Below are 18,796 nucleotides of genomic sequence, written 5' to 3'. Positions count from 1 at the left end.
CTCTTACCATTATTGGTTTAAGTAAATCATGGTAATTAATATGGTTGTGGGAGGACGTGATTGTTTTAAACCATCTCCAATGGTTTTCCCTATTTTTACCTCTAAAATAGAGGAACTCTATTATAGAGGTGACTTTTGCTCCAATGGATATCTCTATTTTTTCCTCTAAAAAGAATATTCCATAGAGATTCCTTTTTTAATTTTACTATTAATACCTTCTATTTATAAAAATTGCAAACTAACCCATTTATTTTAGTATTTGTGAAATTTTCATAAAATTATGATATTATTTAAACTTTTAGGGATATTGATGGTTCCGGAAGTAATTTACCAGAATATTAAATAATTAGTTTTTGTTGTATTAAAAATAATATTATGGTATGAATAAAAACTAAAATATTTAAGTTATTTATATTTAATAAGATTTTATATAAATTTTCTTTTGCAAATAATAGTCTCAAATTTTAAAAATGTTTTTCTATACAAAAACCTTTAAAATTTTTCTATACGAAAACTTTTAAAATTTTAAACCAAAATATTAAAATTAGTCAAATTTAACTTTATAATCAATTATCCTATTAATATACAAATTAAATTATTATTAAACTATTTAAATATATATTTTATTTATGGGTTTTGTTAGCAAGATAGTTCGGACTAAAACGTGGGCAGGTCATTTAATTATTATTAAACTATTTAAATAAATATTTTATTTATTTTGATCATATATATAAAAGAGTTAAAAGTTCAAGGACCATTTTATAAATAAAAAAGTTCAACTCTATTATAGAGGAAAAAATAGAGTTCCTCTATATATAGAGGAAAAAATAGAGATCTCTATTATAGAGGTAGAAATAGAGATGAGTTGGAGTAGATTTTACTCTAAAATAGAGTTAAAAAGCAAATATAGAGGTGGGTTGGAGATACCCTTAGAGAAGAAGACGATCAATACAACTTCTCTCCTCATAGTGTGTGTTTATATTATATTGACAGCTATTTTTATTTATTTTTTTGGGAAAAATTATAGTCAATACATATTATTTCAGTAAATTAGCAATTTCTTTATTTATTGTGTGCGAGTAATATCTATATTTTTTAAATAACAATATACTGTCTAAATGTATTTAATTTTTATATTTTTCAATTAAGGTTTGACGGGTTCAAACACAGCGTTTGCGGATGCGGTTACGGAAGATTACAGAAGTGGGCGGTTGCGGTTTCAAACATTATTAAGCGTTTTGAATTATTGGTTTAGCGTTTTAAAATGGATGCGTCTGCGGGAGTTTTACGACTGACTGAACAACAGATGCAATAACGGTTAAAACATAATAAATGCAATATATAATTATATAAATGTTTAAAAACACCAAAAACTTTATTAAACTTGATTTATAACTAGGATTAACCCGTGGTACACTGCGGGACAATATTTTTAATTTTAAAAATTTAAAATTTATATTGTATTTATTTGTTATTTTATTATTGTTTTATTAATTTTAAAAATATAAAATTTTACAGGTATTTGATATAAGTATTCAAAGTATAGGATTTTTGTAGTGTTTTCAAGGTTTTAACCTGTGTGGTATATGTATAGTATAGTAATACATTTATCTCCTGGTACACATCTAAAAGTGTTTTAAAAAAACAATTCCACTTAACTCTCTATATGGTATTAATGCCAACTTGTCTCACCAAAATCCAAAAAAAAATTTGCGTAAAAAAAAATAATCAAAACAAGTTTTTTTATCAAGTTTAATTATGTTAATTGTTTTATTAAATTAGCATATTTTTATATTTTATAATTTTTCCATGTCAATATATAGTTTATGATAATTTTTAGAGTTTTAATTTTTTTGGTAATTCCTCAAAAAATAAAAAAATAAACCAAATTATATGGGGGTTTTCAACATATTTAATGCGACATTTTATAATCGGATTTTTGGTTTAGGAAATTTATTAATGTTAATATAATTATGAAGATTGTAAACTTTTGTTATGGAAAATTTGTTGTATATCATTTAAATTTGAGAGATTCTAGCATCCATAAAAATAGTTTTGGAGATTTAATGGGTTAAAACTTTTATGGGTAAAGTTATTTTTGGAAAAATCGGAATGTATAAATGTTGTTAAGATGTTATGGCATTAAATGTAACAAATGTTGGTCAATTTAAGAAAGTTTAGTATTTGAGTTTCTCTGCAATGTTATTTGTCGAATTGTTTTAGGGATTAAGTGCTGTAAAAAAAAAAGTAAAACTTAAAGGGCATAAACCAAAATGTACTTAAAAAATGTTAATATAGATATATATGTAGTACTAATATCCCAAAAATAAATTAAGAATAAATTGCTTTTAAATAGAAGTCATCTTTATTACTATATTCAAAAGTCAAATCCAAAAACTCACTATATAATCCATCTAACTCTTGGAAAAAAACTTAAAGGAATTGTCATTAATTTTTTTATATTTAAAATTAACTAAAAGTTTAAATTATATTTATCATTCAAAAACTATTTTGTTAAATCAAGAACTGGAGGAATTTCTTTGCTTTTAAAAGAATGAATGCTAGAGAATAATTTTAAAAGCTATAAAAACCGTTGAATTGAAATTTTATTTTATTTTGTCTCATGGCAAAAAAATGAAAACAGTTTAAAAAGACAAATATATATATAAATTTTTAAAAATACGAATATTCGAATAAACACAACTTTACAATGAAAAGTTTCAACTTGTAAAATTAAACCATTAAATGAACAGTGGCAATTTTTTGTAAAACACACAACTGAAAATTTTTACAGATTTTTAAAAAAAAAAAATATCCAAAAGATATCATGAAAAAATATATAGATTTTGTTGACATTCATTCAGTTTGCTATTATATATAAATTTTGTTCACGTGAAACAGAGAGCAATTGCATCATGCATAACAATACTCTTTTCTTTTCAGCTAGCTAGCCAAATGCTTAAAGAGAGCTTCCAAGTATAAAGTCCAAAGAAGCATATTGGAAGAAAAGTTGGAACTTGGAATAGCCAATTGAGAAATCAGATAATTAACTGCTTATTTATAATAATTGTTAACTTTAGAATTAATCATTAATGATTGAAGATGACAAAAAGAAAACTGTAAAGTTACATAGAGATCAAAACTTCGTAATTGGACTAACTTAATCAACATGATTGCCTCGTGGTGTAGCCTGCTTGATTTGCACTGAGCTTGGAACATAAGGGCACACAATTACTGGGCAATCATCTTTGTATATATATTCTCCAAGATCCACTTTTTTAAAATATCCATCCTCTCCGATGATATAAGCTACGCAGTGCATCTCTAAGTCTCTATCAAAAACTACAACGACTTTTTTCAGGTTCACAGCTACGAACAACTTGCTCCACGACGCTGACATAATACTGCAAGCTGCTCTTCTCTTACACTAGATAGAGACACACTATCGTCTTGGCGATAGTGAAACGGTAAATCTAGTGGCGGTCCAAATCTCTCCGTTGTGAAATCAAAACAGAGTAAAAAGAACTTTGGGCTGTCTCTTACTCTTACTCTTACTCGTCCTTCCACTCTTAGTCTGTACATGTTTTGGAAATGTAATTTACACCTGTCTATTGCTCGTCCTACGAATCTTTCTCCGATTGGTTTCCTTCGAGATAAAGAGCAAGATGGCCTTTGCATAAACCAGTTAGTATCCCTTAGAACAAGCCAGTAAGTATTTCCGTTGAGAGACACGTCACGTGTATAAAACCGCAAGTCCCTATCGGGAGTGAGATGAATATCAATATCCTTCCATGAATCAGACTTAAAATTGTAGATTTTATACTTAAGACGTCGTTCCTGCATGAGTCCGATATTATCTTGAAAAATCGAGGTCATTTCCATAGATCTCAAGATTTTGTGGCAACGATGCGACTTCATCTTCTTCTTCTCGTATCCCAGAGCGTACGAGTCCATGTCGCATTCGTGGTCAATCGGTTCGATCCACCTTGTTTGCCCACGATAAGGGTTCAAAACCATAAGCCTCGAATTTTTTTTTTCCGGTGGTGCATAACAACAAGTCACTGCAGTGGGAGACGCTATATATATCATCAACTCCATCTCCATCGTTTAGGTTAATGAATTTACCTTTCCGATTGATAAATGTTTCAACGTCCTCATCATTATCAAGTCCACGGAGATTGAAACTCATTAGATCAACACTAGCACTGATCCTCATGATTGCCCTAAACTCTCTCTTCTTCGTTGCTGCTCTTGTTTTACGGATGTGCTTCTTTGTAAAGCTCCGACGATGTTTGAACAAACCATTCCAGTTTTTGCAAGTAGTTCGTACTGCTCTAAGAGATGTTAACGGAACCTTAGAGATCACTTCCTCTACCAAATCTAGCGGAAGATCGGACAGCGCCGTTGTTGAATCCTTCATCTCCAAGTTAGGTCAAAACTCTTTTCGTACCTTCCGACTATATAAATAGTGAACACGTCTGGCGGCAGTTTGAAGACATAGAGACCTGAGATGGGCTAATAGTGGGCTTGTTAGTCTTGAGGGCTTATTAGTGTGTGACCAAGTCATTTCAATTTTTATTAATCTAGCGATCAACTTTATCAACATCAAAAAGCAAAAACATTGATAACCATTGTGGAATTGTTCATCTCGATTGATGATATATGCAAATGCATTCCCAAGAACAACAGCCTATAGCCTATAGTATATAGTAGTAGCAAAGTCAGCTTGATGAGCTGTGAAACTGCATACTCGCTGGGTTTAAAACTCAACATCACCAAAGTTTGAGCGAATCACTTAGTAATCTCATTGTGTATAATATGAGAGAAGTAACGCCACAACAAAATTATATATGTTTTTACATTTGAGCCATACGATATGTTGATTTAAAGAGAGGAATCATATTATTAGCTAGTTCTGGTAAGCCTCGGTTCCTTGCTTTCATGTGTTGCTTTTCACATGACAGAGAGAGCAACTGCATCATGCATAACTATTTCAGCTGACTAGCAAAATGCTTAAAGAGAGCTTCCAAGGAAAAAACCAGAAGAAGCATTGGACTATTTCAAATAAATGTTGAAAGAACCAGTAAGACCGTGAATAAAGTAGAGATGGTACTGAAAGAAAAAAAAAACACAGATAACAAATTGGTCTCGACTTAGACCATCTCCAACGCCTACATGGGACTAAAGTTTCTAAAATATATATATATATCATTTTGTTCTCAAGTTCCTGATTTGAGTAAAGGGAAGACAAGTGAATGACATGTGTCCTTTTTCAACTCTCATTGAACTTCACTAGTAAATCAAATATGGTTGCCTTGTGGTGGTGCAGCTTGATCGATTTGCATTGAGCTTGGAACATATGAGCACACAACTGGCAAACCATTTTTGTTATATTCTCCAAGATCCACTTTTTGAAATATCCATCCTCTCCAATGATGTAAGCTACCTTGCGCGTCACCGTTGCTTTGTCGTTATCAAAAACCATAAAGACTTTCTTATCCTCGTCAACAAAGAAACTCTCATGTTCAAATGGGAATCGAGCATAAGTAAGAAGTGTTTTCCTATCCACTGCTAAGAACAATTTGCCCCAAGACACTGCTTCGGGCTCAATCTTAGTCGTGATCCATATATATCTCCATCTGTGATGTACCCTTTCGACGAAATAACACAGCAAGTTTCTCTTCTCTAACACTAGATAGAGTCACGCAATCACTATCAGAAGAGCGAAACGGTAGACTTAGCCGCGGTCCAAATCTCTCTCTTGTAAAATCAAAACAGCGTATAAATAACACCCTTGCTAATTCTTCGTATCTTGGCCACCTTCCAGTAGACCCGTTAGTAATATATCGAGCAAGCCAGTAAGTATTTCCCTTGAGAGACACGCCACATTTATGAAACTGAAACTGCATGTCGCCGTTGGCAGTGGGAGTAATATCCTTCCATGAATCAGAGTTTAAACTGTAGATTTGACACTTAAAACTTCTTACTACAATATTGTCTAAATATGTGTACATAACTCCTGATGATCTCAAGATTTTGAGGCTACGATGTGAGTTCTCCTTCTTCTCGTACCCCAGAGCGAAGGAGTAGCTGGCAGATGTGATGTCCTCACGATAATTGGTTTCGATCCACCTAGTTTCCCCATGAAAAGGGTTCCAAACCACAAGCCTCGGTGTTTCTTCTTTGGTGAGGCATAGCAACAAACCACTACAGTGGAAGACGCTTGAAATATGGACTACTCCATCTGCATCGTTTACGCTAATCAATTTAACTTTTCGGTTTATAAATGATTCAACGTTGTAGTCTTCTTCATTGTAAATTCCAACACTCATTAGATAAACACTATAACGCATCCTCACGATTGCCATGAACTCTCTCTTCTTCATTGCTGCTCTTGATTGACGAATGCGTTTCTTTGTAAAGCTCCGATGTTTGAACAAACCGTTCCAGTTTTTGCAAGTAGTACGTACTGCTCTAAGAGATGTCAATGGAACCCTAGAGAGCACTTCCTCTACCAAATCTTGTGGAAGATCGGACATCACCGTTGTTGAATCCTTCATCTCCAAGTTAGGTCAAAGCTTCGAAAACTCTGTTCGTATCTTCCGGCTACAAAATTAGCGAATATGTCTGGGTGCAGTCCAAGACTTGAAGGCATAGAAACCTAATGGGTCAATAATGGACTTCAAAATCTTAGTGGGCTTTTTAATCAAGTAATGGACTTCGTCGACATAAACAGCAATAACAACAACTGTGGATGGATGAGAGAGTTTTGTTTAACCAATTTAAATTCTGTCTTACGTTACATAATGGGAATTGTTCAGCTCGATGATATATGCGCAGACATTTCTAAGAACACCTCCCATACCCATAGTATGATAGTAGCAAAATCAGCCTGATCAGCTTATGGTGAAAGAATAGTAACGGAAAACCCAACAATGATCAGCTTATGGAGAAAGAATAGGAACGGAAAACCCAACAATGATCAGCTTTTTTCATTTTTCTTCCTAAGTAGTTCTTAAAAGCGAGAAACGTATATATCTTATGATTTACAAGAGACAATTATTTCAACACACCATCACTTACGGCTTCTCTATTTATTTAGTTTCATACTATATAGTATATATAATATGGTATATATAATATGGTTTCTTAAACGGAATGTAAGCATTACATTCTTATTAATACAGTTTCAGACTTTCAGTGATAACCTTGACCACACGCATGCCTAGTAAATTACTACTCTTTCTCTCTTCCTAATAGATTGATTTTTTAGGATTTTGTTATCACTACAAGAAATTTGACTATTGATAGCATAAAAGGATAGCGTTTTTGATGTTTATGCTATCTTTGAGTGAACCGTATATTAAAAATAGCGTTTGGTTATTTGTAAACGCTATCTATGGTTAACAGCGGGAATTAAAATTTGACGCGGGCCAAAATTTGGTTCCTAAAAATTTGTAAACGCTATTGAAATTAAAAGGGGGAAAAAATTCGTCATTTCCCTAAGGCAAAAAAAATAGATCTAAGGCAAAAAGGGTTTTCATTTTTCTCTCTTTCTCGATTTTTCCTCTCAATCGACTTCTCAGTCTCTCAAACTCTCAAACTCTCAAACTCTCAAACTCTCAATCGACTTCTCGACTTTTCCTCTCAATCGATTTCTCTGGCTCTCAATCGATTTCTCAGTTTCTATTTCTCTCTTCCTCAACTCGGTTTCTCTTTCTCGATTTCTCTGGCTCTCAATTGATTTCTCAGTCTCTAGCTATTTCTCTCTTCCTGAACTCGGTTTCTCTCTCTCTCGCAACTCGATTTCTCTGTCTCGGAACTCCATCTCTCTCTCTCTCAACTCGATTTCACGGTGGAAACCCTAATCAAGGAGTACACTCGATTCTCACACTCAGATTAGCCGGGTGGGTAATTTTATCTTTGCTTGTTCTCTGATTTGTTGATTTTTTGATAGGGTCTTGTTGGACGATGAGTTCACTCTGATTCTCACACTCGATTCTCTGGTTTTAAATTTGAGTGTATGTGGAGCTGAGTTACGGTCTTGTTGGACGATGGATAAGTCATGGGTTTGGCTACCAAGGTATGACATTATTTCCGGTTTTTTCATTGCACAGAAGTCTTGTTTTCATAGAAAGCTTCAGTATTTCAGAAATACAGTGTTTTAGCTTTTCTATGTATATGTTTGGTCTTGAAATTCGTTTTTAACAGAGATATGCTATTGAACTTTTTAATGTTTGTTGCTTACAGGGCTAGCCTTGAGTATGGGATAGGAGCTAGAAATTTTGTGAATGCAGCAACAACAAGTTTGGGTAATCCTAGTTCTATGCTATGTCCCTGCACACATTGCCGGAATTTGTCTCATCAAGGAATAGAGACTATGTTTGATCATCTAGTGATTAGGGGAATGGATGAGAAATACAAGAGGAATTCGTGTTGGAGCATTCATGGTGATAAGAAAATTGCTCAGCCAGATGAAGATCCAAGCTCTGAGTTTGAAGCTTATGATTTGATTAGAACAGCCTTCTTTGATAGTGATTCAAAGCCCAGTAGCCATAGTGAAGATCAGAATGATGATGTTGATAGTGTAGAAGAATCTGAGTTTAGAAAGAAGCTACAAGATGCGGAAACTCCTTTGTATTCAATCTGTCCCAACTACACCAAGATATCTGCAATCATGGGGCTTTACAGGATTAAAGTGAAGAGCAGTATGTCGGAGAACTTTTTGATCAGTTGCTCAAAATGGTTCATGAAATGCTTCCTAAGGACAATGTGTTACCGAGATCAACAGATGAGATGAAGAAGTTTCTGAAAATTTTTGGGTTTGGATATGACAAGATACATGCATGCAAGAACGATTGTATCCTATACAGGAAGCAATATGCAGATATTGAAACCTGTCCAAGATGTGGTATCTCCAGATGGGACAGGGATATGAATACTGGTGAAGAGAATAAGGGGATTCCAGCAAAGGTTCTAAGGTATTTTCCAATTAAAGATAGATTTAGGAGGATGTTTAGATCCAAAAGAATGGCTGAAGACTTGAGGTGGCATTTTAATAATGCAAGTACAGATGGTACAATGAAGCATCCAGTTTATTCATTAACTTGGGCCAATGCGAATGATAAATGGCCTGAGTTTATTGCTGAACCAAGAAACCTCCGCCTAGGCCTTTCCACTGATGGGATGAATCCTTTTGCCATCCAGAATACGAAGTATAGCACATGGTCAGTATTATCAGTGAACTACAACATGCATCCGACATTGTGTATGAAGGCTGAGAACATGATGCTCACTCTTTTGATCCCTGGGCCAACTGCACCGAGCAATAACATTGATGTCTACCTAGCTCCATTGATAGATGATCTGAAGGATTTGTGGCATGAAGGTATTTTAGTTTATGACTCTTTCATGAAGGAGAATTTCACACTTAGAGCAATGTTGATGTGGAGTATAACTGATTATCCAGCATTAGGATCATTGTCAGGATGTAAAGTCAAAGGGATACAGGCATGTATTGTTTGTGGAAAAGATACGCCTTCTAGATGGTTAAAATTTAGCCGTAAGCATGTGTATTTGGGCAACAGAAAGAGGCTCAGACCTGATCATCCATACAGAAGAAGAAAGAAATGGTTTGATAATACAGTAGAGAAAGGAAGTGCAAGAAGAGTTGAAACTGGAGTAGAAATCTGTGAGATGCTTAAGGATTTCAAAAATGATTTTGGTAAATGTATAGAGAAAAAAGGGAAAAGGAAAAGAAAAGGTATAAGTGAAGATGCGGAACCATCGAATGATGAATCTGATGAAGACGATGGTAGATGGAGGTGGAAGAAAAGGTCCATCCTGTTTGAGTTACCTTACTGGAAGGTATATAGATTCAAATTTCAATATAAAGTTGCATATCATATATATATTGAACTAATTCTTCTTCTTTTGTGGTAGGATATGCCGGTTCGTCACAATATCGATGTAATGCATGTGGAGAAGAATGTTTCTGATGCTATGTTGGCTATGTTGATGCAATCTGTTAAGTCAAAAGATGGGGTGAAAGCAAGGAAAGATCTCGCAGACATGGGAATTAGACAGAAGTTACACACACAGGAAAAAGGGAAGAGGACTTATTTGCCTCCAGCTGCTTATTGGCTGTCCAAGTCTGAAAAAAACTGAATTTTGCAAGCGGTTAAGTTCATTCAGAGGGCCTGATGGTTATTCTGTAAATATATCCAACTGTGTTTCAGTGGATCCTCCTATGATTGGTGGATTGAAGTCACATGATCATCATGTGCTTCTTCAGAATCTCTTACCAGTAGCTTTGAGAGGATTACTACCAAAGGGTCCTAGAATTGCAGTGATTAGACTATGTAATTTCTTTAAGAGGTTGTGTCAGCGAGTTCTTGATCCAGAAAAGCTAATATCACTGGAGGCTGAGTGTGTAGAGACCTTTTGCCAACTAGAAAGATATTTTCCTCCATCCCTTTTCGATATAATGTACCATCTTCCAATACATCTAGCAAGGGAGGCACGTTTGGGTGGACCTGTTCATTTCAGATGGATGTACCCCTTTGAAAGGTAATCATCTTTGAACTTTGAAAATTTACAGGTTGTATTTCAATAGTTTACTAACATAGTATTTCTTTATTTGGTTGAGATATAGGTACATGAAAACACTAAAAGCATATGTCAAAAACTATGCAAGGCCAGAAGCTTGTATGGCTGAAGGTTATTTAGCTGAGGAGTGTATTGCATTCTGCATGGAGTTCCTACAAAATTCTGTACCGGTGGAAGAAACAATCAACCGTAATGAAGATGTTGGATCCCCTGGGGGAATACTTGAAGGACGCCCATTCCAGAAGGCTGCTCAAGGGGTATTAAGTGATAAAGAGAGAGACATTGCCCATAGATATGTTCTAATGAACATGGCAGTGATGAGTCCATATGTAGAGTAAGTTTGTCTTTTGTCTCATCTTATTTCTTATAGTTTAACAACTAAGTTTGAAAGTTTAATGTTTACAACTAACTATCTGATGTTCTGTAACAGTATGCACCTTGAGGAATTGCAATCAATGGATGTGAGATGTCGTAAAAGTGAAACTCTTTTATGGAAATTACACGCAGATAGGTTCTCACAGTGGGTAAAAGATAAGGTTAGATCTTGTATATTTACACAGTATTATTTTCTTATTACTATGTATATATAGTAAATAACTTTAAATACTTTGTGTGGATATGTAGATCCCTGGTAACTCAGAACATCATTCAGAGAAATTGAGATGGTTAGCTCATGGACCAAGGAATATAGCTCAAACCTATAAGGGGTTTGTCATTAATGGGCATAGATTTCACACTGAGGACGTAATGCGCAAGACTCAGAATAGTGGAGTAACTTATGAAGCTTTTAGCATGTGTAGAGCTAGTGCTAGAGATAATAGACAGATGGCGGACATGGTTGTGTTCTATGGAGTTATACAACAGATAATTATGCTAGATTACCATATGTTTCAGATACCACTATTCAAGTGTAAGTGGGCCAACAAAGGAAATGGTGTAAAAGAAGAAGAAGGATTTACACTTGTGAATCTCAATGTCAACCAATCTGCCTACCTCCAAGATCCATATATTTTGGCCTCCCAAGCTAAACAAGTTTTCTATTCTAGAGATGACTCCTCAAGTTGGTCTGTAGTGATGAGGGCGCCACCAAGAGGGTATCATGAGCTAGAGACAGAAGAAGAGTTTGTAGTTGCACCATCCGTTCCGCAAAATGAAGATTTTGGAAACGAATCTTCTGATGATGAGAGTTTCTTTGATAGAGAAGATTGTGAAGGGGTCTTAGTAGTGAATTAATTGGATTAGGATTACTTGTACTAAAATTTATTACAGTTCTGTTTCAGGTATATGAAAATGTCGAAGAAAATGGATACAATCATTCCTAGACGCAGTAACCGTCAGCTAGGCATCCCTCCAGTCCCTGAAAAGCCCATCCGGAAACGCAGTAAGGCTGTGGAAGAAATTGGATTAGAAAGAGAAGAAGACAGGCAGGTCAATGATGTTGATAGTGATGAGCATCACAATGAAGGCCAAGAAGATAGGCAAGTCAATGGAGATTTAGAAGAGCAGCAGGCTGATCTAGAAGAAAATGTGCAATCAACAGCTGGAGAAGCTCAGGAAACCAAGAAAAGGAGAACAAGAGGGCCAACTAAAATGCGTGGAGTTGCTAAACACCATGAAGAGAAAATTGAAGTTGAATGGAATTCTCTTGGTGCACATGTAGGTCGAGGATCAGTCTTGCTTTCATCCTTCATGGGTATTTTGGTAAGAGAGCATGTGCCAGTTCTTCTTGATGACTGGAGATATTTGGATCCTAAAATAAAAGACATGATGTGGGAGCAAATTCAGGTATTTCCTAATTACTTTTGCTAATTTACCTCTTATATGAGTCTGTGTACTAATCATCAAGTTGTTTAAACTGTTTCACAAATATTGTAGGCAAGGTTCAATGTAACTGAAGAGTGGCAAAAAGAGTTTCTTTTGGGGCAGATGAATAATACTTGGCGGTCTTCTAAGTCTAAGCTTGTCTCTAAAGTACGAAAACTAAATAATAAAGAGGTTCTGGAGTTGAAACCAAGTAACATCCAATCTGTTGCAGCTTGGAAAAAGTGGGTGAAGTCTAAGACTAGTGCAGAATTTCAGGTTGTGTATTTCAAAATCTGTAATGCTTGAATATGTTTTGTTTGAATCTTTATTGATTATGGGCTTGTTTATAGGTTGTAAGTGAAAAATTCAGGGAACTGAGAAAGGGGCAGATTCCACACACCTCAAGTCGTAAAGGAATGACTCGACTAGCTGATGATATGGTATGTGGATGTTAATATTTGCTGTTATTTTTCACGCAAAGCTGATGTGGTGTTGTTAACTGCAGAAGAAAAAAAGTTCAGACCCAAGCAAAGTGTCAAGGAGCAAAGTATGGATAGCAGGACACACTCATTCAGATGGGAGACCTGTGAGAGAGAAATTTGTCGATACTGTTGTAAGTGACATGGGATTGTTTTGTTTGAATCTTTATTGAATATGGACTAGTTTTATAGAACTCACATGAATTCTGTTTTCACTATTTGTGTCAGGAAAAAATAAAATCTCTTGATAGTGAAATGGCATCTACAGCTAGCACTAGCATTAGAGAGGATGCTGTGAGCCAGGTGTTAGGAAGAGACAAACCTGGAAGGCTTAGAGGGATGGGCAAAGGGATCACTTCAACAAAGCTAGGATTCCTTCAGGCTCGAGATGCACATGTGTATGAGCTTGAGAAAACGCAGAAGGAATTGGTCAACAAGGTTGAAAATCTTGAAAATAAACTTCAGTTCTTGTCTAAAGGGAATAAGGTTAGTTAATCTTTATCTCACATTGGTCAACAATGCTTGATGATTCCAATGTATGCTTTTAAAATTCAACTTCTTCTGTGAACAGCCTGATGATGTTTCTACCTCGGACCTGGGTAGTAGTTGTAGACATGATGTTCGTATGTGTCAACTACTGGATTGGTACTCAAAAGAGGATGTTGTTGTCGGTGAAGGAGAGTACTGCTCGTCTGAACCAATGTACAAGGTTGCTGATATTCCAATTGGTCCTAATGTCTCAGTTGTCATTGTTAGGTCTGTACTAGTAGAAAATGCTTCTCTCTGGAGGCCAACTAAAACTGTTGGATCACTTACCCAAGCTGTGGGAGTCAAAATAGCATGGCCAGCTAATAAAATCAAGATGGTTGATTACCAAACTTCTGATTCATCGGTAAAATTTTGATTTTGGTTGATTTTTATGAAACTGTATTATTATCATTCCTTGTTCTGATATATATTTGTTTATGACTGACTTAGGTACATGACATGGTCATCATCTACGATTGTAATGTGGAGGAGGATGAGATAGTTGCTGAGGGTCATATATGGTCTACTGATCCAAACGAAGTGATCAATGATATTCGTATTGGTTCAAATGCTGCAGTAGTGAAGGTTGATAAGGTGGTTAAGAAAGATGCTTATCTGTGGAGACCAACTACTGAAAATTACTTGATGGAGCATGTATTTCAAGATTATATTGCCTGGCCAATTAACAAGATCAATACTCAACCTTCAAGAGAAGCATCACCAAAAGCATCATCACCTAAGGTATAATTTCCAGTGACTGAATTTTAAGTTAGTCAAATGTTATATAATGATCTTGAGTTGATCTTTAATTTTGTTCTGAGTGGTAGAGTATAAGCTGCAGCGTCGCTAACAGCTCAACAAATGGAAAGAAGACTTGCATGTTGTTGGACTGTGAAAACTCAGGAGAGATCGTTGCAGAAGGTATAGTCATGTCAGCCAATCCGGAAGACACAGTCCACTGTAAACCCTTAGGACCTAATGCTAGCAAGGTATGGGTTAAAATTATAAAGATTGGAACAGCCAAAGTATGGAGACCAAGTGCAGAAGTGGAATGTGTTGCTGATGCTTTAGGTACAACAGTGGCATGGCCTACTGATAAGATTGTAGGGTCTTGAGTTCAACACAATTGTGTTAGAAACAAACTAGGGCCTTAGCTTGGAACTTGAACAATTGTGTGGTGTTTATGTTTGGCTAACTAGTTTATAAGTTTATTGAACTATTGTGTGGATTATGTTGGTTAGTTGGATTGAAAACCTAATGTTATTTTATAAAAGTTTTCTTCTTCACTTCATTTTGTCGTAAATCAGGAATCCAAACAAATAGCATAAAACGAATGCTACAAAAAGTAATATAAAAATGTAAATAGTCTAAAAATAACGAAATATAATCGCTATTGTATACACTTAAATATGGCGGTTATAAAAACGTTATAGTTTTTGTCAACATTCAATAGCTCGCTAAAAACGTTATTGTTTATCAACATTCAATAGCGCGCTGAAAACGTTATTGTATATCAAAATTCAATAGCACGATAAAAACGTTATCTAAAGTGTCAGACTTTTTATCGCGGGCGATGACATAGCATTTACCAAACCGCTATCATATGATACGGTAGCGTTTTTCAGGCGCTATCAATAGTCAAATTTCTTGTAGTGTATTGTTCGTAAAAAATTGATGTTGTATACTAAAAAATTGAAATGAATTTTTTTATTTTTATGTTTTTCTCTATATGACATGTTATCTTAGATTTATACCAAAAAGTAATTATGTGTTAATTTATAAAACTTTCACTTTTCCTTAATATATGTGAAATTTTCAAAACGTCAATCTTAGAGACAGAGGGAATAGTTTATTTTTTGTTTTACATGCATACAAAATGGTTACAACTTACAACCACTATTTTTTGTGTTTGTTATCCTCACTCCTAAGAAAGTTGACCCATGCCTAATAATAAAAAATTAATCATTAACATAGTAAATACAATAATCATTAAATTTTGGCCCAATAATGTTTCACATATTGGAACTTTAATTCTCAAAAAAGGAGAGAGCATAACTCATTTTTAAACATGCAAAACTCATACAATTTTTGAAAAATATTTCTATTACATACTATGACCCATACCCCTCGGGGGAAGTATTTAAAAAAGAAAATTAAATTTCAAATTTTAAATTATATATTATGTAATCATTTGAAAATAATAGAATAGTTTGAATACATAAATATTAAACATAAACTGTTAGTAAAAACACAATTATCAAAATGAAAACTTATAATAGAAAAAATATTATGGTAAAGAGACTCAACTTTACAAAAAACATTGTTTAAATATTATAAATATAAAATATTTTATGAAGAATTATGGTAAATAGCTAAAACTAAAAAAATATTATGATAAAGGGATCCTAACTGAGAATATTGAACTAATGGTTGTAATGAGTAAATGCAAATTTCTAATAATTAATTATAATTACAAAATATAATTAATAATGACTGCGAATATATCAACGAAAAATTAAAATTAAAATACACAACTTCTTAAAATAATATAAAATTTAAATATTATAACAGTTTTTTATATGAAAAGTTATGATAAATAGATGCAACTGTAAATTATATATTATGTTGTATTGAATTTTTATATTGCTATAATCATTTCTAAAATGTTAGTTAGGTTATAGAATAACGATGAATATTAGACATTAATATTCAAATTATTTAGATTCAACATAAAACATAAAATTTGTTTCAACGAACATTGATTTGTTAGTTATTGATGTTGAGCAATGTCTGCATCAATCTTGAGTGATTTTCTCCTTTAAGGCCCAACCCTTCCCCTTTATTAGAACATCTCTATATAAGATGAAAAAGTTCAATTTTAGTTAATGATGATTTTTACAATTAAATGTAGACAAGGATGAATGAATTATTAACTTTTGGAATGGAAGATGAAAAGAGGCTATATGTTTCAAAATTAACATTAATTATGGACATGTGGCAGATGCTGTAATGTGATGTGACACTCATATGAAAAGAGTTAGCCAAATTTCATATATACTAGGTCGGTATCCACGCTACGTTGCGGGTTGTTTTTAAATTATTTTATATTTTATATTTTTTGAAATGGTATTTGATTTACGTTGTTTGGAATCAGATATCATAATTAATAAAGTTTTTTTGTAGTGGTCAATGGTAACTCTTTTTGTTTTACGTATTTTTATTATTTGTTGTAGTTTTCAAAGTAAAAAAAACAAAAAAAAAACAAATTAGACTTAAACAATTTGTGGTTACTGTAGTTTTTGCTACACATTGGTATGTGAGTCCGAAGAAATGATTTTCAAAAAATTAAATATTTAGATAAATAAACATTAAAATTTACTTTAATGATATATAAATTGGATGATATTGTATATATATATGATTGTTTTTTTTATTATAACTCGAACTTACTCATTATATATATATCACTACCAAGTACAATATTTTTGCCAATCAAGCTCAATAATTGAAGCCATCTAATTTAGTTCAATTTTCCAATACAACATGATAAACCAGAATAAGATTTGTCTTTGTAAAAATTATTCGTGGACGTTGATTAGCTAGCTTGACAACCTTGAAAAAAAGTGTTTGGTTTAAATCATTGTCTCCTTATCCACAAGATATCCTTTATAAAGCTTTGAAGTCTTGGCCATGCTTTGGAGGACCAACGGCTTGAACCAAACATCTTGAATCACTTTTAGACATGCCACTTTGAACTTAGGTTGTCAATATATGCATATCCAAGATAGATCTTAGCTTTGGAAAAGCCTTAGCTTTATACTTATTGACCGCACCCATATGGTTTCTAAGAATCAATCACATGCAACAAATGTTGGATCCTTCCCTCCATGTTGTATTTTAGTTTGTTTGGAGCTGGTAGCTGCCACTTTAGCAGGCAACTAAAATTTTCTAAAATAAGAAACCAAGTTTGAGTGTCACAAAGCAGTACCATAAGAACAGGGCCAGCTCAGGAATATTTAAGTCTATGAGCTCAAATAAAATAAATGGACCTTTTTCTCTGTGTTTTTGTGAGAAGAAAAAAATTTGGACCCTATTTTCTTCCCAAAAAAAGAAAAAAATGACTAGACCCTGTGCATTTGCATCCCTGGCACATGTCTGGAGCCGGGGCTGCATAAGAAATGCCCTGAGAGAAATTCCAGGCGCCATGAAAGGAATCCAAGCAGAATAAATCTTCCCTAAAAAAAGGAATGCCAAAACCAAAGTCATGGACCATTGGTACTCTTTTTTTGGTTGTGTTGCAATATGTTCCTCTATTGGCTCTGGGATTTAAACTCTTTATTAGTACCAGTTTCATCTACTTCGATGCTTTCTCAACAAAATACAATTTGCAAAACTTAGCTGCCTAGCTTACAGAAGTTGGTGTTTATTAGATGTTCACTTCAACCTTTCTTAACAAAAATGACTACACCTATTTAAAAAAAAAACAAGAAACTTAGATGATCAAAAGAGAAAAAAAGTTATAAAACCAACTAACCCAAAACGATGCAATTTCTTTGATAACACAACTACACTAGAACCTCTATAAATTAATACTCGGTAAATTAATAATTTCTATAAATTAATAAATTTCTCTGGTCTCAAGTTGGGACTAGTGTAATTTTGGACACTATTCGATAATATAATAAAATAATAATTTTTTTGAAACTCTTTTGTAAATATATGGTCCCATCAATAATATAAATTAATAATTATATAAAATTATCTAAATATATGTATATATATCTACATATTAATTTTTATTAGAGTTCATTTTTAATATTTGTACTACATAAAAATCTTTGAGTGATATCTTCAAAACATGATAATTATATTGTTATTTTCATTGTAATTGATTTTATAAAAATATTAGTTATAAAGATTAAATCTTATTTTTAATATTTTTTTTACCAAATTAGGAAAATCTCTCTATAAATTAATAATTATTAATTTATCGATAAATGAAAACTTCTATAAATTAATAAAATTTCATGGTCCCGACTTTATTAATTTATAGAGGTTTTACTGTAATACCTAAAACTCACCAAACAAAAAATATTAAAAGAGTTCACAAACATGGAAAATCATGTGGAGTCAAACCTGAAAGTAGTTGATGTGCCATCAAATCTAAGATTTGGATAAAGTAATCGTGAAGCTTGCCAAAGGTAGAAAGAAGCTGTAGCCGGAGTAGTAAGCTACAAATCGTTCAGTTCTTAATGAACAATTTTTTTCTCTATTTCTACCTACATCGCTCTAAGTTTCAACACATATGTGAAATTAAGCAATCCTAAGATCCTACAGTCACATTGAGGTTGTTAGTGAACATGAGTACATGACCATAG

The 18,796-nt window shown here is 33.5% G+C and overlaps 2 protein-coding genes and 3 pseudogenes across 2 annotated transcripts; 2 read left to right on the top strand and 3 right to left on the bottom strand.

Annotated features, from left to right (window-relative positions):
• Nucleotides 1-3,369: 3,369 nt before the first annotated feature.
• On the bottom strand, nt 3,370-3,954 carry LOC147926408 (F-box/kelch-repeat protein At3g16740-like). Its single transcript, XM_087487054.1, has one exon. It carries the CDS (start codon nt 3,952-3,954, stop codon nt 3,370-3,372), a length of 585 nt encoding a protein of 194 aa, XP_087343180.1.
• A 13-nt stretch (nt 3,955-3,967) lies between these two features.
• On the bottom strand, nt 3,968-4,420 carry LOC104748281 (putative F-box protein At2g11200 pseudogene; annotated as a pseudogene).
• Nucleotides 4,421-5,272: 852 nt separating this feature from the next.
• Nucleotides 5,273-6,560, bottom strand: LOC104748279 (putative F-box protein At3g16820; annotated as a pseudogene).
• A 1,494-nt stretch (nt 6,561-8,054) lies between these two features.
• On the top strand, nt 8,055-10,573 carry LOC104748278 (uncharacterized; annotated as a pseudogene).
• Nucleotides 10,574-11,898: 1,325 nt separating this feature from the next.
• LOC147926407 (uncharacterized) lies at nt 11,899-14,533 on the top strand. Its single transcript, XM_087487053.1, has 8 exons — nt 11,899-12,393; nt 12,484-12,687; nt 12,762-12,851; nt 12,917-13,024; nt 13,119-13,344; nt 13,433-13,782; nt 13,869-14,159; nt 14,246-14,533. Exons 1-8 carry the CDS (start codon nt 11,899-11,901, stop codon nt 14,531-14,533), a joined length of 2,052 nt encoding a protein of 683 aa, XP_087343179.1.
• Nucleotides 14,534-18,796: the final 4,263 nt, after the last annotated feature.

Source organism: Camelina sativa, chromosome 15, assembly GCF_030686135.1.
Source record: "Camelina sativa cultivar CO46 ecotype springtype chromosome 15, ASM3068613v1".
NCBI classification, from domain to species: Eukaryota; Viridiplantae; Streptophyta; class Magnoliopsida; order Brassicales; family Brassicaceae; genus Camelina; species Camelina sativa.
The sequence above is the reverse complement of the archived record's forward strand: the minus strand, read 5'-3'. Positions and strand labels throughout refer to the sequence as shown.

What these genes read in the sequence shown, in the direction of transcription:
- LOC147926408 (XM_087487054.1), bottom strand. Translation starts at nt 3,954, where the DNA reads ATGGACTCGTACGCTCTGGGATACGAGAAGAAGAAGATGAAGTCGCAT.
- LOC147926407 (XM_087487053.1), top strand. Translation starts at nt 11,899, where the DNA reads ATGTCGAAGAAAATGGATACAATCATTCCTAGACGCAGTAACCGTCAG. An exon ending in CTCGACTAGCTGATGATATG is followed by an intron (nt 12,852 to 12,916) that starts GTATGTGGATGT and finishes TGTTAACTGCAG; the next exon opens with AAGAAAAAAAGTTCAGACCC. An exon ending in ACCAAACTTCTGATTCATCG is followed by an intron (nt 13,783 to 13,868) that starts GTAAAATTTTGA and finishes TGACTGACTTAG; the next exon opens with GTACATGACATGGTCATCAT.